Source organism: Ochotona princeps, chromosome 1, assembly GCF_030435755.1.
Source record: "Ochotona princeps isolate mOchPri1 chromosome 1, mOchPri1.hap1, whole genome shotgun sequence".
NCBI classification, from domain to species: Eukaryota; Metazoa; Chordata; class Mammalia; order Lagomorpha; family Ochotonidae; genus Ochotona; species Ochotona princeps.
The window spans coordinates 103,315,823-103,340,707 of NC_080832.1; the positions used below are offsets into that span (position 1 = coordinate 103,315,823).

Below are 24,885 nucleotides of genomic sequence, written 5' to 3' on the forward strand. Positions count from 1 at the left end.
GGGGCTCAGCCTGCTGCACTATGGCACTGGTCCCCAGTAGAGCTCATATTTTTATACTGGTAAAATTTAAACAGGAGAAAGCATACAGACTGGATGAAATCATCTTGAGTATCCCCGTCAGCCAAAATACACCTTAGCATTTTTACCCAGATTGTTATCTCATGAAAATTAACTCCAAGAAAGCAACAAATAAAAAGGTGGTAATGATGTTGCATAGGCAAGTCTGAGGATGAAAAAGCAGAAGGGAGCACACACCTGCCCCTTTCTGCACAACCCCAAGGAAATGTGCACTGAACTGACATGACCATCCACCTCACCCAAACCACAATCTCTGGGTGCCTCACTACACCACACACCCATTGTCTTCCCTCCGCCTCATTCAGCAATCAATTCACAATATGAAAGAAACATCTTTGGGTTCTGAGTACTGTACTCTCACTAAAATGACAGAAATGCGCGGGTTTTTCTTGATCGATAAGTGGATGACTTCAAAAGATCAAATTTGAGGATTAGAGTGATTACACATAAACTGGGTAGAAAGTTTGAAAGTTCCATGATGGGATCTACTCAAAGAAAAACTGTGAAATAAGGGATTTAATTCCTTGTTTTCACCTTCTCCTGGCCAGAAGCTTTCCCTCCCACCCACTGGCCCTGGACTCTTGAAACTTCCCCATGCTGACACGCACTCGGAAATATGTCCTGTCCTCCACCTTCCATGGAGACTTACTGCCCTGTGTTCCATCCCCTTAATCACTACTCCAGCTAACCTGGCGAAAATGACTTGAAAGTCTTACCACACAGGCACTGACTACAAGAATGGCTCTCGGCACTCAGAGCAGACACTCTGGACAGGGTGTCTCCCACATCTCCACATGCTGCAGCAGCCATGACACACAACTGCTAACATTCTCAGGAACAAAAGTGTTAACAGTTTGCCAGAAACAGCCTTTCAGCGAAACAACTACTGTAGAGTTGACATCAAGAAAAAGGAAACTGAACCCAGAAGCAAGGTTGAATAAATAAATCAGAAACATTAAGGAGTAAATACACACTAAACACAGTTTGGAACACTGACTAATGATGAATCCAGTTAGTATAAAATAAGGATAAACTAAAATATCAAAAAAGCATTAGCAATGAGGTGAGTAATTGCATTTTAAATTACACCACAACTTTTCATTTGACAGAGATCATGATTAATTTTATTGACAACTATATATGCTTAAGTCTTAAGGATAAAAACTAAAAGGAAGAAATTAAAATGATTTTTTTTCTTAAAGATTTATTTTACTCGAAAGATAGAGTTACAGACACAGAGAAGCAGAAACAGAAAGAGAGAGGTCTTCCATCTGCTGGTTGCCTCCTCAAATGACCGCAGCAGCCAGAGCTGGGTCAGTCAAAAGCTGGGAGCCAGCAGCTTTTTCTGGCTTCTACATGGGTGCAGGGGCCCGAGCCCTGGAGCCAATATCCATCACTTTCCCAGGCCATTAGCAAGGATCTGAATCAGAAATGGAGCAGTCAGGACTAGAACCAGTGCCCATATAGGATGCTGGCATTTGCAGGTGGAGGATTATCATGCAATGCCACCATGACGGCCCCTAAAACGATGATTTTTCAAACCTGTACTGAGGAAAATCCAACGTGTGCATAAAGAACAAAATCTAGCAGGAATATTCTGAAGGGGAAACCTTTGCAAAGGTAAAAATACAGAAACGCAAAGTCTTAGTTTAAAATCATGACACTTTAACTAATGCAGTAGACCTGAAATGCACTGGGAATCCACACTGCGGTGGCTGACGTCCTGCAAGTGAATGGCAAGGCATGAAGCTGCCAACCACTGCCTTCAGGGATGCACACTTTGAGTCACTGTTCACTTTCTGGTACCCAGAACTGCATGCATCACTCTTCCTCTCTTTCTCAAAGCCTAACTCCCACTGAAGCAGTCTGTATCACTTATTTTAATCTTAAAATCAGTTTAGACTACCTTTGACAGAAAGGCTTCAATTTAAGCCCTAGTCCTAAATGTGAAGAAAGGAGTTTTGTCTACCAGCAAATAGCTCATAGTCATCAGTGCACAGGAGCAGAGGAATTCTGACAGAGGGGGCTCTGTTTTTGCCACTTCCATACCACATTACAATCACGATTTCTTATTTAAAGTGTTTCATGTGATGCTGAATTACCACTTTAATGTAAATAGTTTATATCCATTTTTGCTGTTTCCAAAGTTTCCAATTATTTTCCATATTTGTTTAAGTAGAAACTTTTAAGATTTTCCATGGGGACCAAAGATGTCCTTTAGTTGATATCATAAACGAATCCTATGAAAGTGCAAATTAGGGGGCCTGGCGGCATGGCCTAGAAGCGAAAGTCCTCGCCTTGAACGCCCCGGGATCCCATATGGGCGCCGGTTCTAATCCCGGCAGCCCCACTTCCCATCCAGCTCCCTGCTTGTGGCCTGGGAAAGCAGTTGAGGACAGCCCAATGCATTGGGACCCTGCACCCGTGTGGGAGACCAGGAAGAGGTTCCAGGTTCCCGGCTTCGGATCGGCGCGCACCGACCCGTTGTGGCTCACTTGGGGAGTGAATCATCGGACGGAAGATCTTCCTCTCTGTCTCTCCTCCTCTCTGTATATCTGACTTTGTGATAAAATAAATAAATCTTAAAAAAAGAAAAAAAAAGGAAAAGAAAGTGCAAAGTACAAAGTAGGGAGCTGTCCGAATGTGAAAAACAACATGGTGAGTCTTTCTCCCTGTTAATTTTAAGCATGTCCTATGCTCCTCATTTTCTATAGCACAAGCACAGTGAAATAAATGAAATGCTTCAGCTGACTGATCAGCAATTATCTCTTTTGAGGAAAATGAACAAATAAGACACCCCCTCTCAGGCAATGGAGCTCATTCTCTCAAGTCCCTGTTTTAAAAATGAATGGTTTCTGACTTACACCAAGATACAAACTACTTGACACACTTGGATCAAGTATGTGTGTGTTTTTAGAACACATATCACTTAAAAACCTGCCATGCTATATTTAGTTGGAAGTAAATGTATCAACTGGAACATATGCAAGTGGAAAATGTGCTCTGATGGTGAGAGCTGCAGGTCCTTGTTAACACAAGTCCAATACAATGAGAAAGCACATTCAGAACTGGGAAGCCAGCAAGAGTGCAAAGCAGGGACACGAGCATGTTTTAACGGCTGTGATAATTTGCCATGAAAGGATGTTAAGGCCATAGCTCCTTGCTGCAGCATGCCATGTGCTGCTGAATTAAATTACTGCCATGCAGCCTGCTAGCAAAGGAATGTGTAAACAGGCCATATATCCTTGCATCAGTTCCACAGAATGTTGCACAACACAAAATGCCTCTCGATGTGTCATTTCCTTCTTGGCCATCTTCCCAGCTCCTGACAGCCAGTCAACCAAAAAAAAAAAAAAGAAGAAGAAGAAGAAGCCAAAAAGCAAGTACTGAAGAAATTTAAAACTGCTCTTCTCAAAGAGCACATTCCACCAACACCAGAGACAACCTCCACCAGTGCTTCTGACTACCACGCCCCCACACACACACCCGCTGCCAACACAAGTTCCTTGGAGAGGTGGGAATAGCGGGCTATTAGCAATTATTATTCTCTTCAGTCAAAGACTAGCAACATTTTTAAAAGCTTATTTTTATTTATCTGGACAGCAGGACAACAGAGACAGTGAAAGAAGAAAAGTTCTTCCACACACTAGTTCACTCCCCAAATTCTCACCAGAGCCATGTCTGCGACAGACCAGTGTCAGAATTCTGGGACTGTATCAAGCTCACCCATGAGAGCGGCAGGGCCCCTAGCTCTTGAACATGACTCGCTGACTCCTAAGGTGTACATTAGCAGGAAGCTGGATCAGAAGTGGAGGCTCTGGAACTGGAGCCAGACACTCCAGATAATGGGACACATATCCAGAATAAGCAGTGGCTTAATCACCATCCCATAACAGCCACCGCAAACAATGTTTCATATACTAGCAGCCAAATGATTAATGTCTACGATAATCAAACTACTTCTATTTGTTGACTTGTAAATATTGAACCATGACATTTACTCTTAACTGCTTTTCCTTACACACTTAGAACGAAGTCGTGGGAAAGTCTGGAAGCTAAAAATCTAGGGACTCTTCTGCCAATGATCTACACTAAAAACCAAAACTTGGGTCTGGGGCATCATCAGGACTATGGCACAAGGCCTATCAAGAGTTCTTTAAATTGTCTTCGCAGACAGTGAGAATGAAAATGCAAGCACTCTGACCAGAGGAATCAAATAACCTTATAAATTCTTCTGCTGTTACTCCATTCAACACATTGTACATGTAACACCACCTTCTTTCATATGTGACCAACCTCCAAATAAGCATTTGCCATTGGTAAATAAGCAAAGGTCAGGGGTCAGCCACCATAAAAAGCCTATTCTTTCACCCAACAAGGATGAAAAGTAATGGGGGAAAAAAGCAAACTGTCCCTGACATCATCTGGAAAAGAGGAAGAGAAAATGCCAAGCCCTCCAATCTCTCTGCCTTCCCTGAGATGGCAAACAGTCTCAGAACTAGGAATAGCCTGAGAGAAAAATGAGATGATGCTTTGCCCAGACCACCTATTTTGTTAAATCCATTATCTCAAATTTAGAACGTCTGCAACTGGACGTGCCATAAGAATAAGTAAAACCTCTCAGCACAATTATAAATTTGCTGATCCTCTGGGCACAGATAAGTAAACAAACAAGAAAAAAAATCATTTAGCTGCAGGACCAAAGTCTAACAAAACATGCTAACCATGCTTGACCTGGGAAAAGCAGTAGAAAACGGTCCAAGTACTTGGTTCCCTGTACTGGCTTGAGAAACAAATAGTACTCTCTCTTTCCAGATAGCTTCTCACTCCTAAGCTCCTGCCACTTGCAGGAGTCACAAAAGGAATCACTCAGAGAACTGTTGCAGTCCTGTATTCTAAGCCTGCAGGAAGGGAGCTAGGTCCCTGGGAGAAGGGGAGAGCATTTCCTTTCTCCCACAGGCCAGGACAGGTGGCTGGTTAGTGGTGAACAGTAGCGCACCAACAGGAAGTATACAGTTGACAGCTTGGTATCTCCTTGAGAATAACTGTGGCTTTCATTCCTAAGGCACAGCTCAAAGCAACTCACAGAAAATCATCTGAGTCAAGTAAGGTTTGCAGGTGTCCCAGCAAGAGAGTTTCAAAGCTGGATGATGTAAAGTAGCACACAGAACCTCTAGGCATGTCTGTCTAAGGATTCAGGGATATTATTGCTATAGGCTCAGGCTTAAGGCAAGTCCATACTTCATTTTCTCCAAACATGTAATATTCTCTTAACAGTATAGGTCTGGCTCAATCTAAATATTAGATTTGCTAATAAGAAACATGTCTAGATAACAGCCTCCTTAGTTCCTCTGATTTTTGCCAAATTTATTCATCTCAGGAGAAAGCTACTATAATTGAAACTTGGAGTCACTTTTCAGAACTCTCAATGTGCCTCTGATTGAAAAAAAGAAAACAGATGGGGCCAGCATTACAGCATAACAGGTAAAGCCACACCTGAGATGTTGGCGTCATTTGAGTGAGCATAAGTTGGAGACCTAGCTGCTCCATTTTAGATCCAGCTCCCTGCTAATGACCTGGGAAAAGCAGTAGAAAATGGCCCAAGTACTTGGTTCCCTGTATTCACATGGCAGATCCAAAGCTCCTGGCTCCTAGATTCAGCTCGGTCCATCCCTGGCCATTGCGGCCATCTGGGGAATAAACCAGCAGATGGAAGCTCTCTCCCCTCCCCTCCCGTCCCCTCCCCTCCTCTCCTCTCCTCTTCTCTTCTCTTCTCTTCTCTCCTCTTCTCTCTCTCCTCCTCACGTTTCTGCTCCTCTAGATAATTCTACCTTTCAAAAAATAACTAAGTCTTTAAGAAAAAAGCCAACAGACCTTTCAGAAAACAGCACCTTGAAAAAAATTACTTCTGACATTCTCCTGTCTAAATAGCAACATTTAGCAGCTCAGCATCTGTGGAAGCTAATGAGGAAGGGAGCCCAGGGAGCCATTCAGCCCATTCCTTAGAACCTTGTGTAACTTCTTCCCCTTGAATTCAAGCTGCTTCTGTACCTTGCTTTAGAAACTGTGTTGCTGCTGGCGGCAGGTGAGGGGAGGAAGTAACTTCGTGCCAGGTCTGAATCTAATTGTTAAAAAAAAAGCCCCAAAGCTCCCAGTTTGCACCTTACAAAGTCCTACAATGACTTATAAGACGTTAGCCACTGCTAACAGAGTGGACAGGTCACAGTGAAGGGAGGGTGTGTCTTAGGACACCTGGAAAGAGACAGAAGCCTTACCATCTCATTGTTCCAGCTGAGCTCAAACTCCCAACCACCCCACCATGGCACCAGACACCTGAGTAAAGCCATCTTGGATGTCCTAGCACCAGCCCCCATCTGACTAACAGCCACATGACAGATTCCAAGGGAGACCACAAGACAAATCATTCAGATGAACCCAAATCAACCCACTAAATTGGGAGAAATAATAAACTGGTCATTGTTTTATGACATTACATTTTAGGGCAACTTGTCAGCAATAAATAATCAAAAACACCACAAGAAATCAAGGGATTCTGACTACACCAGATAATTCATTTTTTTCCATCCCTCTCATGGTGAACAATATCTTTTTCCATCAATCCTCTTCCCAAACTCTGAACTACTACTGTGGAACATGACACTGCCAACCAAGTTTTCACCTTCCAGAAGAAATTTCTTAAATCAGATTGGAGTTTGAACCAATTGCATAATTGGAACAAGGAATCCTAATAGGAGTTGATGCTTTAAAGTGTAAGGCATCCAAAGGCATTACCATTGCTGCTGCTGCTGCTACTGCTGCTGCCGCCGCTGCACTAATTCCTGCTGGTGAACATACGGCACTTGTCTCCATAGCTAACTTGCCAACACAAGGTCAAAACGCCTCGCCTAAACACAAGACTTACAAATTTGGGATCTTAAGTATGATGTCATGTCTTAAAATGATAAGCAGGCAAAGAAAATAAATGGCATTTTGCAAAGATGTGCACCGTTTTCATGTTTACACTACTTAAGATGAAGGTTCTAATAAGTCATCGGCTATGTTCCTTTAAAGGGAAGTTTTATAACTGAGATGAATCACAACTGCAGAAGATCAAAGTTAAAAAACATCAATGATGCCATGGGGTACTTTTTAATCTTGTAATGAGTGATGATCATGTGCTCTTATGAAGTTAGTCCAACTGCCAACGCCAGATGTGTATATTAAGAAAAGAAGTTGTTTGTGATGTGACAGCACTGATTCAGCTGCCAGAGACAGAAAACATAGACGGATGAAACCTTTTGGATTTTTGAGTGAAAAGCAAGTCTTGGCAGATGCGCTGATAAGCAGGGCTTCAAGAGTGGGTTACTAGTGCCATCGCGTCCTATCTTGGCCTGCGTGCAAATTGTATTTGTCATCGATTCCACACCAGCTATCCCTGGAAAGCAGGAATATCTGCGCAAAGCATGATTTGTAACAATTATTACTGTCATTTACCATTGAGCCAAAATCAGTAAAGTCATCTGCAAGGGAAACAGTCATGCCCTGGAGAAAAGAAGCATGATGCTATCTGCTTTCTAGAAGCATACCATAAGCAAAGTCTGCAATAAACCTGACACGACAGAAAATGGCCTAATAATATCTGACATTTAGTGGGCACTCAGTGCATGGCAGTTACTGTGCTACTCATCTCGCACACATTATACAACAGCCTGGCAGCAACGGATGAGAAAGATATTCATTTTTATGAGAAAATCAAAGTAAAAGAGAAGCTAGGTGACTTCACCTTGTTCAGACAGCTGAGCCACAGGAAACAGCCTTTTCAATATATGCTCAGATCATTAGGGGAAGGAGAAAAATCCCAGTTAACAGCAGCCAATAGTACAAAACCATCAATGCCTTCAAATTATCACACTAATAAATAGAAGTATACTATTTCTAAGAAAAATAGCCACTTCTTAAGAAATGACAATTTCATGGGCCTGGCGCAATAGCATAGTGGTTAAACTCCTCACCTTGAACACGCCGGGATCCCATATGATCGCTGGTTCTAATCCCAGACGACCTGTTTCCCATCCAGCTCCCTGTTTGTGGCCTGGGAAAGCAGTCCAGGATGGCCCAAAGCCTTGGGACCCTGTACCCACATGGGAGACCAGGAAGAGCTCCTGGCTTCTGGCTTCGGATCGGCTCAGCTCCAGCCGTTGCGGCCGCTTGGGGAGTGAACCATTGGACAGAAGATCTTCCTCTCTGTCTCTCCTCCTCTCTGTATATCTGCCTTTCCAATCAAAATAAATAAATGTTAAAAAAATGAAATTATAATTTTAGAGAAAGAGAAAGTTAAAACAATTGCATTTTTTTTCCTCCTCTGTTCAGGAAAGCCTTTTTATTAAAGCTTTTCTCAGTTAAAAGGTAATAAAATAAAAGCCACTTTGAAATCCAGAGCAAGGATTGACAAAGCATAATTTGTGGCCAAACATGGGCCACCCCCCATTTTGTCAATAAAGTTTTATTGATCAACCAATTATGTATTAGCCTAGGCTGTTTTTGCACTAAAACGGGCAGAGGTGAGTGCTTGTAACATAAACCACCTTGTGAGCCACAGAATTATTCACCACTTGGCACTTCACAGAAGTCTGTCAATCTGTGTTCTAGACTCCTCTGTTCAACGTTACATACAAGTCAACCAAAACTCCCTAGTACTCACTCTTGAACAAAAGTGAAAATCCTGTCTGCTTTGCACATTCAAGAGTATCACAATTAAACATTGTTGACAAGAGTGCTACACTACAAATGGTCAACACCCCAAGATGGCCAAGAGCAGGATGGAAATAAATAATCCAGCGCTGAGGCCCGGTGGTAACATTAGTACCGTTATTGGTAACCAGATCCATCCTGACTTCAGATTCTGACGTTAGCAACTGACCACATGATGCCAGGGAAGTGACGTTACATTCCCACAGATATTTTCAGCTTCCGAGAAACGTAACCCAGGATGATGTAGGACAGGTGGTCCGCCACCTGCAGATCTATGTCTGCTTCTCTCGCCCAAACCTGAGCACCACCCCAAGTCTGAACTCCTGTCCCACAGAAGCCATGGACTCTCTCTACACCTACCCTCACTGCTTTCACAGCTTTTCTTATAGCAATGAGTCTATTCAGTAATTAACTCTTCCCAAAGCCCTTTGAAATGAGGTAATGCTGTCCACACTTGAAACACAAGCAACTTTCCCAATGCTGCTCTGCCTCCTGCTTTGTCATGTCTTTCAGAATGGGGCAACACCTGCCCCCCCTTTCCTGTTTCCTCAAAAAAAAAAAAAAGCAAAGAAAAGAAAAGAAAAGAAACTTGTTTGAGCATCAACTCTGGAGTGTATGTTCACATCCACACACACAGACATACACACACATTAATGGTTTTTCTAAGAACTGAGAAGAGCAGCTGAGATCAGCCGGAAACATCTTTCAAAGACAAGCATTAGTGGTGCAAAATGTGAAAACTTCTATCCTGCTTTCTGCACTACTAAAACGGACACCCTTGCCTTTTCAGAAACTCGAGGGCTAGTTAGAAATTGTCTTGCATCGTAAGATCTCATCTTTGATTTATGGCAGTCCAGAAAAGTTAAGGAAAGTCCCAAACCAGGCCACATAGCTCTGCTCTACTCTGTTCACCAGCCCTGTGTAAGCATTGCCCCTGGGACTTGAGCCTTGGGGTTCCATACACATGTGTATACCAACCACCTAATAGGACATTCCCAAAGTGAACACAGGACTAGCACTGACCCAATGTTATGAACTTGGAAGAATGCCCATACACATGAAAGGAGAAAACAAAACCTCAAAGACTAGCTTTTGAGGCAGGAAACCTCCCTAATTCAGGCAACCAGTCAGCCTTTGTGAAAGGAGACAGCAGCAAAAGGGATGGGAGCCACTGTATATTCCCACTGCTTGAAGACAGGGTACTAGGGGAGAAGCTAAACCTTTACCAGCCTGCTTCTCATACCAGGGGAAGACATGCCTCTCTCATGATCTAGGCAGATAACTGCTATAGAACCAATATTTGTGCTAGCTGTGCCTCTACCACAAACCAAATTTAACTCCCTAAATGCAAAGGCTAGGCTAGGACTCTAATATATTCACACAGCAAATGCAGAGTGCTATACGATGTTTCTATTGGCACAGAACTGTTCATTTTTAATATATCAAATACTATTTAATCTCTACATATTTTTAAGTTCTGCCATGCCAAGTTTGGTCAAGTCAGTTTTGAAGGGAAAGCCAAATCTATTTCAAGTTAGTTTTAGAAGGAAAATACATACTGGCCCAAACAGATTCAATGCAGTTATCTTAATCTGACTGCTGGTTAAACTTTATGGGTGATCAGATGGACAAATAAATCAAGAGGGTTTAAAGCTGGTTTGACTCTATCTGTTAAAAGAAATTATCTATAACAATTACTTGAACATGACCAAACAACAGTGTTGTAACAATCAAGCAAGTTATCATTTGCAAATAAATTCTTTGTAATTAAGCAGTGTGCTCTTTATAAAGGGAATTGAGTGGGCGAGTTAAAAAGCTAAAACACATTCTTAGGCCATGGGAATCATACACAAATGCTTTTTGACTAAGCTCGAGATTTTTAAGTTTATTGTTTTTCTCCTTAGCTCTCATGGGTCTAGTCTGTCCTGTCTATTGTGTGCAATGGATGAGCAGAATTTCTTAGCAAACAGTTACAGAGAGTGAATAATTATTCATTGGATTGCCAAAGTTACAAAGGCCTTAGTAATGCTGTGGCAAAAGTTAAAAACTATAATTTTATCTTCTACTAACTCCATAATTCTACTAACTGTCCCTCACTAAAAATATACAGGTAACAAACTTTGCAAAGACACACCTTGTTCATGAGAGTAACACTAACTCATTTGGGATGAATTCCTCATGGGGGCTCAACAAACTCTTACCCTTTTCAACAGAAAGGCAAGTACTCACTTCTGGGTTCCCGAGGGCCATCCACTGTAACTTTAATAGCTCTGTGATAGGTGGCTACTTGGGGAGGATTTGTGAAGACAGTTATGGTCAAGGTGAAACTCTTGCCTGCAGACAAAAAGGGGAAAAACACATGGTGAATACAAGAAAGTCATACTGATGACTGTATAGCTTCATAGATGTCTAAATTTTTTCAGAAGAGGCAGTGAAATGAAGAACCACAACTTCTTACTGTAAGTTGGAAACCCTCCAATAGTCCCTTTAGGACGTTTGTGAACTCACTGAATGTTGAGACCATTCTTAACATTCTTTATGGCAGTATCATACAAGAAGACTCCCTTTCCAAAAAAGCTTCTCAGTAGCAACAGTTGTAATAAAAACAAAACCCCGGTACACTTGAGGGTTCTCTTCCTTTCAGCTTTCTCCAACATGAGGAACATATCCAAGCACAGACAATTTTAGAAGTCTTTATTTAGGATTAGGTCATGACCCCATGAGAGAACAATGGTAAATCATTGTTGATTATGTTATTTACTTCACATGGCTTTAGCATTTCATTTGCTTAACTGCACTACAATAAGAAGATGAAAGAGGAAAGTTCTTATGGGAATCATTTTAACAGGAGCCAGTGTCTCCTGTCCTGGCCTTAATGTGCCTGTGGTATGATGATTTCATCATTACTGGAACAAAGTTTTTTTTTTCTCCTCCCTGTCCACCCCTCCCCTAACATACAGTCCTGCTGTTAAACCTTGAAATAACTCTCTAATAGTGACTTCTTCTTCTTCTTCTTCTTCTTTTGCTAAATGTATATGACAACTCTTAACATAAACATGCAGAGCTGCACTTTGAGCAGAGGGTATGCTTCCTTGAAATGTTGCATCTGATGCTTCAACTGAATGAGCTAAAAGCAATGAAAATAAAAGGAGGGCAGACACAGGAAAGGTTCAGCAGCTGCCTTGCATGTCTGCTTTCTCCCGAAGACACCAGACTCTTACCCAGACTCACTGACAGTTGTAATCAGTTAGATTTGCAACGGTTAGTCATGTCAGATAGTCAAAACTGCAAACTGTTACAAGACAGGAAAAGGTGGGCGTGAAACAGTGACTCAATAAAACATTCAGCAATCTTGGGCTGAGTCCTCATTTTGTCTGCTCCTGTAACCGACCTTTAAAAAGCTCCTTTTTGTTTTGCTTTGTTTTTTGTTTTGTTTTGCTGTTTTGCTTGTTTTTGTTGCTGTTGTTGTCAGACTCTTTTTCTCTTTACTGAGAGTTGAGGGTATTAATCTTAAACAATATGTAGCAATGCAAAGTCTAATACAATCTTTTCAAAACTTAATATGGAACAGGTTACAGACAAGGCTTAATGTGGAACAGGTCTTCGGCTGTCAGGTCTAGTGAAGGGGTTTTCTTTTCAGTTCAGACCATGTAAAGTTCCTAAAATCTGTTTAAGACACACATCATTTGTTACTGAGGACTTATGTAGAATCTTAGGTCTTCTTGGTTATACTTTTCCATGGCCAAGGGAGGAAAAATAGAAATGAAAAGGTAAAGATGGGGGAGGGGTGAACATGCAAAGATGAACTCTGACTGGACACCCATTAAGAGCAGCCACTTCAAACACATCATTGTCTTCGGCCTCCCCATGACACACACACCCGTTTCACAGATGAGGACTTGAAGCCCAGAGAGGCTTAGCCATGTACCCATGGTCAAACATTCAGGAAATGGGAAAATCAGGATCTGAACCCAGGCTCTTCAAACTCCAAAATTAACTCATTTTGCTTACTACCATTCTGCCACTTGCCCACCCCTCCATTTTTTGAAACATTAATGGGTAATTTACTCCTAGATGTATCTCAATCAGTTCCATGTGTTCAAGAAACAGAAATACACATGGACAACTGTCATCTTTTAGGATGATGAAAGCATCTCTAACATAGCAAATTTTACCCACTATATATTGGCTATTTCACATACTTAAGTAACTTAATTTGATAGGGAAAAGAAAATTTATTGTAAACATTAAGACTAACCAGGGCTGGCAATTAACTTACTGGTTAAGCCACCGCTTGGGATTGCCCATGTCCTGAATCAGAGGGACTGGGTTGAAATCCCATCTTTGCTTCTGATTCCAGCTTCCTGCTAATGAGAACCCAGGGAGGCAGCAATGACAGCTCAAGTTCTTGGATCCTTTCCATCTACATGGGAGACCAGACTGGATTCCCAGCTCCTGGCCTCAGCCCGGCCCAGCCATGACTGTTGCATGCATTTGAGGAACAAAGCAGTAGACAGAAGACATTAGACATCTCTCTGCCTTGCTCTCTGTGTCTCTCTGCCTTTCAAACACTTTTTAAAATATATATATTTTAAGACGACTGAGCAGAACAAAACAGCCAAGAGTCTAAACTAGTTACAGAAAACTAAAAGCCTACAAAAACGGAAATTAAAAACTTAAGAAGGAAGTTGTTGTTTCAGGTGGAAATCTCAAAACAGTGGAAAGATATGGAGCAGTAAAATAGCTAAACCTCTAGATTGAGAGGTAAGGTGCATTGCAACACTAGAAGTGCCATCCTGGACCCAGGGCTGCATTTCCAACAGCTATTCAGAAGGCACTTGTCATCCATGACACTAAACTTAATAAATCAAGGATGTGTCTATCTCAATTATGCTTAATGTCTATAATTAGCCTAATAGAGATGCCATCCATATATTTAGTTAGACTCATTTGGGGAATATTTCTACTTTAGACCTTTACAATTTATTTAGGATTTTAAAAGTCCTTTATGTGTTTCTCAATTCCGCCCTCATGTAGAAACCAAAGCAAAACTCAAAATTCACTCTTCAGACATCTAAATGTTCAGACAGGAACCATGTTTTTCCATAAATACTTATTTACAAAAGGAAGGAGCCTGCAGAAGGAAACAGGTATTTAAGCAAAACTATGGTCTTCCAAAATCAAATCATCAGGATCAAGATGTACTTGAACCTAAAACAAGACAAAAAGGTTCTTCCTTCAGAAAAAACATGCACATAACACTGAATGACCTCTGAAAAACTATTGCCCAAACTGGAAGTTGGTTTTCCATCTGAAAATAATGATGCATTTCTTAAGTCAAATGTTTATGTGGGAAGTCATGATTTCCTTAGGTTAATATATAGAGATATAGATATCACTTTCCATAAATGATAAGAATGCAAACTCTTATCAATGGAGGCGTTTCCTTATAGAGCTATTCCTTACTGGGATAGCTAATTCTATCACCCACAACTTCATCATGAATTTATAACATCCTCAAGTCATATTTCCTAAGATAAACAGAGAGCAATGACACTGACAGATAATTCCCATCTAGCTTGATGGGCTGCCAGAAATAGTAGGGTGGGAGTCGGGGAAGGGCAGTGTGAGTGGATTGTATCCTAAATTGACAAAGCCCCATGCCCAATACACTGTAGATGGTTAACAACGCTGTAAATTAAAAAGCAGCATGCTTGCTGTCAAAAGAGAGGAAGCAAAAAAACAAAAGACCGAAGTCATTTAAAACACTTCTGCTTAAAATATGGAGAGAAAAGGAAAAGACAATTACAAACCACCAGGCAATGCAAGTTCATTGAGGCTCTACCTTCGTTCCATGGCACTTCTGAAAGCTGTGGTCCATAGGATGACCCATAAAAGCCAAGGTAAGAAGTAATGGGACTCCAAGGTAAGTATAAAAATATTTTACTTTTTTTTTTTTTGAGAGTATATGTTCCCACCAATGAAAAGTGAAATATTGTACTTTTTGAAGAATTTGGTACACTTCTATATTTGCTAAGGCTACTAAAACAAACAAACAAAATCCACGCTAGGACAGAAAATACATTGGTAGTGCTGTATTGATCCAGCTTAGTCACTTACGAGAAAAGTAGAAGTGTGGAAGTCAAAGAGGAAGCTGGAAAGAATCTGCTATAAAGCAGGTCAGGTGCAAAGGGTACAAAGGCAGGTTAAAGAGTTTCCTGACACTGAAACACTGGCTTATTTTTTTTTTTTTAAGAGTGTGATCTCTTCTCAGTGTTCCCTGCCTGTTTCCTCTTCATTTCACCTTGATATTACTGTTTCCTTCCATACAACATTCATGTAGTGATTAAAAACTCTATTATTAGTGATAAATCAATTTTTCTTTCTCTCTCTACCCACCGTCCCAGCACCCCCCCAACCTAAGTCTGGAAGACAAGTCTGGACCAGTTTCTGCATCCTGCCTCTGGCAGCAGACTGTAGCGTTTCAGATCCTCCACCAAGTCCCGGCTGCTTCAAAGGAAAAATCCTACTTTCTTCAGTTAAGATCATAAGAAATATAGGGGGAGGGGGTCAGCTCTGTTTGGACATAATTACACTTCATCAAAAGAAGCTTTCTTCATCTTCCATGCGTGAAAAGTCTGCAAGCAGTTAAGTCTGTCTTTTTTTTTTTAAATATAAAAATTGCTATTTGGGAAACCAGCCAAAACTCAGAAAGCCAATATAGTAAAACAGTGCACACCCTTTGTTTCTCTTTGAAGTTTCTTAAATAAATATGTTGAGGGCTTACAAAGTACACTATCACTTTGCCATAGTTTCTACTCAAATTGATCAGAAAAAAAATAAACTATGCAGCATCTATATGACACACACACATACAAAAAAAGACAAACAAAAAGACTAGCTTGAATCTGTAAAGCAAAGCTACATAATGCACCAAATCCTTTAAATACTCAAATTCATTACTCTGGTTAAAAAGAAAATAATTCTATTAAGAAGAAGATGCTATTTGGAGCATACAGGTGAGTAACCATATTCACATTTCTCCTGTTCCTTTCTGAAAGAGATAATCAGAGGAGGCAAGTTAGGAGAGGGAGAGCGGAAGAGAGAGAATTTAACTGTACTGTGGACCTGCATCAGTAACGGGGGGAAAAAAATGAATACACACACACACCCCAAATCTAATCAGTCAGTACTGATGCAGGATGTCTCTCTCTTTTCATTTAATGAAAGTGAACTAAAACTGATGCACAGATAACTCTTTTAGTTTTGATTGTACCAGAGGCTCTGCACCTCATTTTATTTCAAACAGCCTTTCAGTGACACTGTCTCATTAGCATGCATCATTTTTTTTTTCAAGTGAAAAAGTACAACTTCTTGGCTCTGTTCCTAGAAAGTAAACTAAAACTACTCATCGGAAACAGCCTTGCTTGAATTTCCCTTATCAAGTTTTTACAATGGTAATAATTTGACATCTGATCCAAACTAAAGAGCAATTATTAGCCAAGGCTTCAAAACGGGTGCTTCCCGTTTCATACTTCAAACCTGAATTGCAGTGATTGCATAGCACTTGCTCGTTTTATTTCACTTCAGTCCTAAAAGGGTCCGTTTTGCTTGTTCTTATCAACATACATACAAGGGAAATACTAGTGTACATCATATTTCTAATAGGTGAGTGACTAAAAGAAGTCTCTGTAGGTAAATAAAAGTCAAAATATTGGCCATCTTAGACTCCATGAAAAAACATTAACTCCATTTATGAAACAGCTGTGGAAACCCTAAAAGGGATTATTTTTTTGCTTTATAATCCTTTTAAGGATTCTTAACATTTGAATATGGATTGAGATCATGGGAATCCCTAAACAGCGTGAACCACCACACAGATCACTCACTTGTCCTGGCAACGTCACATAGTCATTTTCACATAGCTAATACATTAGTCATTCATTCAAATGAAATGCATTCCAATAAAAAAAGCATGACTTTTCCTAGATTCTTATTGTGAGAAAAAAATTAAATTATATAGAGGTAACATGTGTGATAAGCACAAAAAATTTTCCTAGCTGCTCTTGCTACAATTTAAAGTAAAACTGATATCATTGGGAAATGGAGCCAATGCATTCATTTTTCCTACCTTTGCCATTCAATGTACTTGGTTGTTTGACTTCTAATTCAGAACTTGATCCTCCAACTATTTCCTCCCTTCCCTTCCACTACTCACACTAACATAGTTAGGAGTTAGCTCTTTCAAAAACATGGCTCAAAATTGCAATATTATAAAACAAATTTTAAAAGGCCTAAATACTCTGAAATAACACTTAATTGTGTTTGGGTGTGTTTAAATAAAATTTTAAGTAATTCCACTCAGTAAAAGGTGCTGACTTATATGCAGACTAGTCTACATTTCACCAGAGGATTCTATTGTGTTTATTCCATTATCCACATTAAAAAAAAAAAAATCAGAGACCTACCTCGTCCACTCCGGCCTACAAATCTCAGATCGTTGAACCTTGCTACTTGGTTTTTCATAACAGCAGAGGCATTCCGGAGCTCAGCAGAATAATTTTCGTCATTACCCGCCATGACAGTAACCACAGTCCCATCTGGTACCTCTCCAAGGGCTACCACCTACATGAAACAGGAAACACAGCAGCAATAATGGCACATTAGAAAAGCTTAGATTGAAAACAAACTCTCATTGTAAACGATGTCTTATCAGGCCTTAATGCTCCAGTCGATAATAGTAAGCAAAGCATCTATCCCTGGGTTAGGATGCCACTTCAAACAGAAATTTTGAGATCCACCCATTCCAAAGGGAGGCAAACATTTCCTGCATTTGTTGTTGGATTTTTTTGCAGAATTTGTGTACATTTGTATTAAATCCCCATGTTAGGTTGTTCGTGCAGTTATACCACAAAAAGAAGGTTGATGCCCATCTGTAGATTGCAACCTGCATAGAAAGGCATTGCCTGTCTACAACTGGGAAAGCACTTGGGTACAATCTCAACCAGATGACAGGCTTAAAGAAAATCCAGTTTGCCCTATAGGCAAAGACTTAGGTGAAACCCTGGAGTTTCCGACTACATGGAGCACCAGAAAAAATGGGGTCTAGGGCCACCACTGTGGTGCAATGGGTTAAGCCATCATCGCCTGTGATGCCTGTGCCTGGGAAGACAGCAGAAGGTTCAAGTACTCGGGTCCCTGCAATCCACATGGGAGACCAAGACGGAGTTCCAGGCTTCAGGCTTCCACCTGACCCAGGCTGAGCCACTGCAGTCACTTGGGGAGTGAACCAATGGATGGATTATTTCTCTCTCTCTCTCTCTCTCTCTAACTCTGCCTTTCAAATAAGTAAATAAATCTTTAAAAATAAAACAGTGACACAGTCTACATAGTGTCTCCTTGCTTTGACTTACATCTTCAGCTTTTAATGACTCTACAAACAAAACACCCACCCGCAGTAAGATAGCCAAAGTCATCAAGAAGTTTACAAGCTTAGGTGCACGACAAAGCTACAGGCCAGGATGGAAACCATCAATGACTAAGTCACACTTTTATCCTGAAATACTGCTATTTATCTTCTATTCTAAGCTGCCCTTAGTCTTGAAAAGTTAATCTAGGCCCCAACACGATAACCTAGTGGCTAAATCCTCACCTTGAAATTGCTGGGATCCCATATGGGTGCCAGTTAATGTCCCAGCTGCTTCACTTCCCAACCAGCTCCCTGCTTGTGGCCTGGGAAACAGTAGAGGACAGCCAGAGCCTTGTGACTGACCCTACACCTGCGTGGGAAACCCAGAAAAAGGTCATGGCTCCTGGCTTTGGATTGGTTCAGGTACAGCTGCTACAGCCACTTGGGGAGTGAACCAACAGATGGAAGATGTTTCCTTCTGTCTCTCCTTCTATCTGTAAATATGACTTTCAAATAAAAGTAAATAAATCTTAAAAAAAAAAGTTAATCTGGGTGGCAGTTCTATGACATAGTGGGTTAAAGCTACCACCAGCAATGCTGCCATCCCATACGGATGCACTTTAGAGTCTTAATTGTCCCACTTCTAATCCAGCTTCCTGCTAATGCACTTGGAAAAGTAGCAGAAGACGCCCCAAATCCTTGGGCCCCTGCAACCATTTGGGAGACTCAGAAGAGGCTCTTGGCTTAAGACCAACCCAGCTCTGGCTGTGGTTACCATGTGGGGAGTGAGCCAGCAGAAAAAAAGACTTCTTTCTAACTGTAACTCTGTCTTTCAAGTACATAAATACATTTTTTTAAAAAGTTAATCTGATACAAGTTAACTCAGTCAAGTAAAGATCCAATAGAACCAGTTTTTGAAGCTAATACGACTAAGACTCCAGATGAAGAGTCACACTTGAACGTATGTCTGGTAACTTAACAATGTGTCCCTCTGATTAGCACAGAATCTGGAAAGTGCAGACCCCTTAGCCATATTGATGGTACTTCCAAAAGCTCAAGGAAATGGAGCTAAAAAAAAAATCTCTGTCTCTCTCTTTTTTTTTTAAGACAGAAAAGTTTATTTGCAAAGGGACCAGGTGAGCAGGGAAGGGACAGGGAAGAGGAAAGCACCTCTGAAGAGAACACCGGGAAGTGGGGTACTTCTCAAAAGAGGAGGGAGAAAGAGACACCCAAAAATCTCTCTTTTCATTAAAAAAAAAAAAAACTTAGGTCATACGTGCTATAAAACACACTATTCTTAGTCCACTGTCAAGAGATTACACCTCAACAACAGTACTTTAACTCAACTATCTTCCTTTACTGATTATCTCTTTATTGAGCTTTCAAATGCCCTCTAGCTTTCTAAGCACTGGTTAAGGTAGCCTTCTATTCCCAATGATAGCCCAGATGTGCTTATCCATCTGACAAATACCCATGTATCTCTACTTCCAATGTTATTCTATTCTTGAACAAGATTCCCAGAAGACAAACTCAAATATTTAACCCTAGGCTCCCAAAATACCTGATATAGATGCTCATTAAAACAGTTGCTGGCACAATGACTCAACTGGCTAATGTTCTGCCTACAAGAGTCAGCATCCCTTACGGGTACCAGCTTATGTCCTGGCTGCTCCATTTTCCATTTAGCTCCCTGCTTGTGGTCTGGGAAAGCAGTGGAGGACGGACCAAAGCCTTGGGCCCCTGCACCCACATGAGAGATCAGGAACAAGCTCCTGGCTCCTGGCTTTGGATCGGCTCAGCTCCAGCCCTTGCAGCCATTTGGGAAGTGAATCAGCAGATAAAACATCTTTCTCTGTCTCTCCTTCTATCTATAAATCTGCCTTTCCAATAAAAATAAACAAATCTTAAAAAAAAAAAAAAAAAAGCTCCTACAGCATGATAAAACAGACACCATGCTTTCATTTTGTGGCTAAATTTTCCCCATCCATGAACCTAGTTTCCCCACCACCCAGCCACCACATCCTCTCCTCCAACCAGGGAAACAGGCAAATAAAAAAATTCCATCAGTACTTTTGTCATTCTCAGTTTTTTTTTTTTTAAGGCTATTTCTCAGTCCCTCCTTGTTACTTTGTTATTTGTATTTTGCATTTTGTTGTTCAAGTCAAAACTACAAAGCTTTGCTTTATCAAACCCAATTTCCACAGCATCCAACTAAGATTGCAGTGAGCATCATTTCAATATATATATGCATGTATTAATGATCTGTCTACTATCTTGAAATACCTAACGCTGAGGGATTCACTGCTAGAAGAACACATGATTATATTAGTCTGGAAACTACATGAGGCAAGGGCCTTTATTCACCTTGTTCATCTTGGTGCTATATGTGCCCCACACAGTGCCCAGAACATAGATGTTTGATAAATACGTTTGAAATGAGTAAATGAGAGAGATCCATAAAAGAGCATCTCTGCCCACAGCCAGGAGTCTAGGGAGCTATCAGCTAAAATGCTAAGAGAGAGAGGAGTTGCAGGTTGAGTCAGCATCTGTCCCCAACAGCTATGTGCCTGCTCTAGTTTCTGACTTCCCAGGGAAGAGGGAATCATGCTGACTACCCTTGGGCTACCTCAGTCTGAGAGGTCTCCTGGGTCAGGATTTATAAATGCCTTAGGCCAATTTCCCCTCTGCATCCTTGACCTGGTGCCACAGTTAGCACTGCACTCCTGAGAGAAGCAATGTGCTTTGCAGTATTTCAACTGCATCGTGTCTAAACTGCCAACATTTGAAAATACTAAAACAACTGACCACCTTTGCCAGTATTCATCTGGATGGTAGGCATTTTGTGCATTCAGCATACTGTGTTTTAACACCTGCTGTGTGGCTTTCTACGTCAAAGTAAACATGGAACCAGCAAGTATATGAGTAAGAACTGAAGAAAAGCCGTTCTGTCCGAGAATGGTTACACTAAAAATCAAGGCGATCCACTTCTTTCCCCCACTTTTGCAGCCTATCTGCTGCAACCTCACACAAATAACTTCGTCTCCAGGAACCATAGCCTTCCAACAAAAATGCGAAATAAATTTTTAAATCTCTAAGATGTGGAAGATACTGTGTAAGTAAAGTGTAATGATGTGCTTTTTTTGTACCGTGAGAAGGGTAGCAGTGTTTTGTTCCAAATCCACTGCCTGCTGAGCACAGGCTTTCACCATCAGCACCCTCACGGGGTTCACTGAACATAGGGTTCGTCATGCCACATCCTACTATGTTCTTCAGTGTTGTGGAGGTACAGGAAGGCTGTTGGTGGGTTTTATTCCCATATAGCTAAATTTCACAAACAAAAGAGAAATCTGTCCTAGTATCAAGGTTTTCAACAGCTTTAGGACATTATCATTTTACTGCATATTTTTAACATAATGGATATTTTTTAGAAAGAAAAAAAGAAAATTGATTCAATATGAGAAAATATGGAAAAAATATCCCTAAGAGGGAAATATATAAATCCATTTCACTTTGCCTAAGTAGCATAAAAATGATCATATTAATCAGTGGTAAGTTTTATGTATCACATTCAGCAAAACAAATAGATAATCACAAGTTGTATGAGTCTCCTGTAAGGTTTAGGATTTGGCCTGAAAAAGTAAAAAGCTAACAAAACACAGCAACAATCTTTCCTGTTATGCCCAAATTCTAATTTAACATATATATATACAGATATATAGATACATATATATACCTTTTTTTTTTTCTCCTGTAATTCACCCTACCAAGTCAAACTCCCAATGTTTTTCTGGGAGGAGAGGGGAAGTATGTGTTGGAGATGAGGGGAGTACTGTATTTGACTCGACATCCATTGGAACTGTAATTACATGTTTGAGAAGTTTTTGGATGTAGACCTCTGAAACTAAAAAGTTTCCCTTGGAGATTCTCAATTGTGTTTATCTAAAAGAAAACCAAAAGAATCAAAAATTTTTTGCACATCTCATCTGTACCAAATCCAAGCAATGAAAAAGCATATTAAGGGGTAAAGCACAGTTAAAAATCGTTGTTCAGTTAGCAGACATGAATTAAAGTTTGTATCTGTAACCCAATACAAAATCAGATTTTGTGACAAAACCTTAACAATTACATTCCTAGGTCTTTTTAAAATATAAGGCATACAAATTCAAGAAATTTAATGGGAAAGGAAGAAGTAACTTTCGGTCTTACCATTACAGAACAGAAAGTCCTTTACTTTAGCACACCTCGTCACATGATATGCACCCTGAATGAAATAAAGGGATCCTTAACTCAAGCAATGTTATTGAAGTCTTGCATGAGACTCCTTACGACTTTAACATGAACTATTCCAAAAGAGAAGCAATGGAGATTTAACTCAGACCCTTAAGAGGGTTTCTGTAGTCTTATCACGTGGAAATTAAAACTGTCCACCACATTTTCATGGTAGAAATTTATCCTTAGCTACTTGATTACTCTTACAGGCCAACAACATTTGGCACATTGCACTTGCAGTACAATTGTGATCTAATTTTTTAAGCCAGAATCTGATACAATCCAGTAAAAAAATAAATGAGACTAACTGCAAAAAACAAAAATTGTATGCTTATGGTAATTATTTAAAGATAATGGTAAATAAATTTTTAAAAATATTTTGACAGAAGGACTACACTATTGTAATAATATGGGAGAAATCAGTTGCGGGGAAGGAATTTGGGAAAGGATAGGGAAAAATCCCAGAGCGTATGGAATTGTACTATAAAATAGAGAAAAAAATATTTTGACAAATACTACAGCTAATTTTTAGAATGTAATCCAAGATTTACAAAAAAGCTATTTGAATTCTAGAGAGAAAAAATACATCATTCATATATTTTAGAATTTGAAATGACATGCATACAGATGCCAGAGAAAAACAATGAAAGATATCTACCACACTTTTCTTACATACATATTTCCTAAAACATGTTTTAAATATTGATTTTTCATCTAAAATTACTTGTTTTGGCTGTCTTATTAAGTTTTAAATATTAACCCCAAAAATATTTAACTATAGGTGCTTTTAAAGCCATGACACAAAAATGCATCCTTTTTCACACAATTTTAAAATCTCCTCTGATTTACTCAGTTTTGCAGAGTAATTTGTACTGAGCTTACTGAGGATTTGACAGATTTGGTACCTATTTTCCACTGTTCGGATATAATCGGATTTAAAAACATACAAATATGAAACCTAATCATTAAATACACAAGGGAAAATATAATTCACCGATGTTTAGTATTTACTAGTTGCATAATTGTTTTTGAAGAGGAAAATGGCCAATGGTGTCAAAAAGTATTTTCAAATAGAAATTGCTCTGTCATTTTGAAACCCTCCTTTTAACAATACTGAAAGTTCTTATTAAAGATACAAAATCAGCTACAAGTACCGTATCATAAATCTAAAAATGTGCCTTCTTCCCTTAATATGGTCAGGAAAACAGATGATTCACGCAAACAAACTGTCCAGTGTTCTGTAACTTAAGACAGCACAATAGGCTTACACTACTTTTAGTCTTTAAACATACCTCTGGACTTAAAAATTTTTGCATGGTGTTTTAGCTTAACCTATTTAAAGACACTTAATTATGAACCCCAAACATCAGCCTTCATAGTGGAAATGCTGACAGACCCCTCACTGAAGGGCCCTCCAAGATGCAGGCTGGACACGGTCCATGTTTCCTCCACTATTTTTAAATGACCCTCGGCTAAGGAGTCGCATTTGCAAAATAGCTTCTTGGTCCTAGAATCACCTAGGACAGCAGGGGCCTGGGATCTCCTAATAGCATGCCTTAACTATTTTAAGCTTTCAGTGAGATACACCTGAAAGAAATGTTAAAAATATTTTCATTTCCTTGACACCTGGGGGAAATGGACATTTCAAAACTGCAGCACTTTGCTAAAGACACTGTATAAATAAATAACTTTACAAAGGTATCAAGTACACTGGCTGGCTTTTACATTTTTACATATCAACTGAAAATGAGTACTTTTTAATCATCCCCAAATAAGATCAGATGAGCAATATTCATAATCACTTAGTTCTTAATGGAATGCATTGTTGAAGCTCTATATATATTAGAATATGAAAACACAGCCTACTAAATTCATTTCTGATTGTCTCAGAACAGTGCCAAGTTGAGTGTCACCGGCATAGAATATTGTTGTATGGATTTGGATATCAGACTTCACAACAATTAAGTCCTCTGTGTGTGTGTGTGTGTGTGTGTGTGTGTGTGCATTACCTACCTATCTATCCAACACTCACTCCAATTTATTTTGTACATAGCTCTGAATAGAATAGCCAAACTGCTGTCACCACTTCTAAATTGGAGACTTCTTCACACAATTTCTTCCCTGCAGATGTGTTTGATTACATTGCTACAATGTGGAAAGTCTGCTGCTCTCTAACTTTAAATCCAAAAATAAGGCAAAGAAAGGGTGTTTTACACCATTCAGGTGGAAAAGACAAAATTGTTGTGGAAAAATGTGAATATTTGAAGTAACTACATGTTGTTGTTTTTTTTTTCAGCAAAAGAAACTGCATTGTGGAGATTTCAGCTATCCTTCCACTTAATTCCATTCAACACAGGTATGGGGTGAGAGTCAAGTTT

The 24,885-nt window shown here is 40.0% G+C and overlaps 1 protein-coding gene across 6 annotated transcripts in view; it reads right to left on the minus strand.

Annotated features, from left to right (window-relative positions):
- The window catches only part of RUNX2 (RUNX family transcription factor 2), a 316,951-nt gene that overhangs the window by 206,684 nt on the left and 85,382 nt on the right, over positions 1-24,885 (minus strand). For all 6 annotated transcript variants that reach the window (XM_058662327.1, XM_058662319.1, XM_058662333.1 and 3 more), the window contains 2 exons: positions 17,298-17,454; positions 11,059-11,163 (listed from right to left, as the gene is read on the minus strand). In XM_058662327.1, the coding sequence (XP_058518310.1) occupies positions 11,059-11,163; positions 17,298-17,454 (262 nt within the window). The remainder of the gene's footprint in view (positions 1-11,058; positions 11,164-17,297; positions 17,455-24,885) is intronic.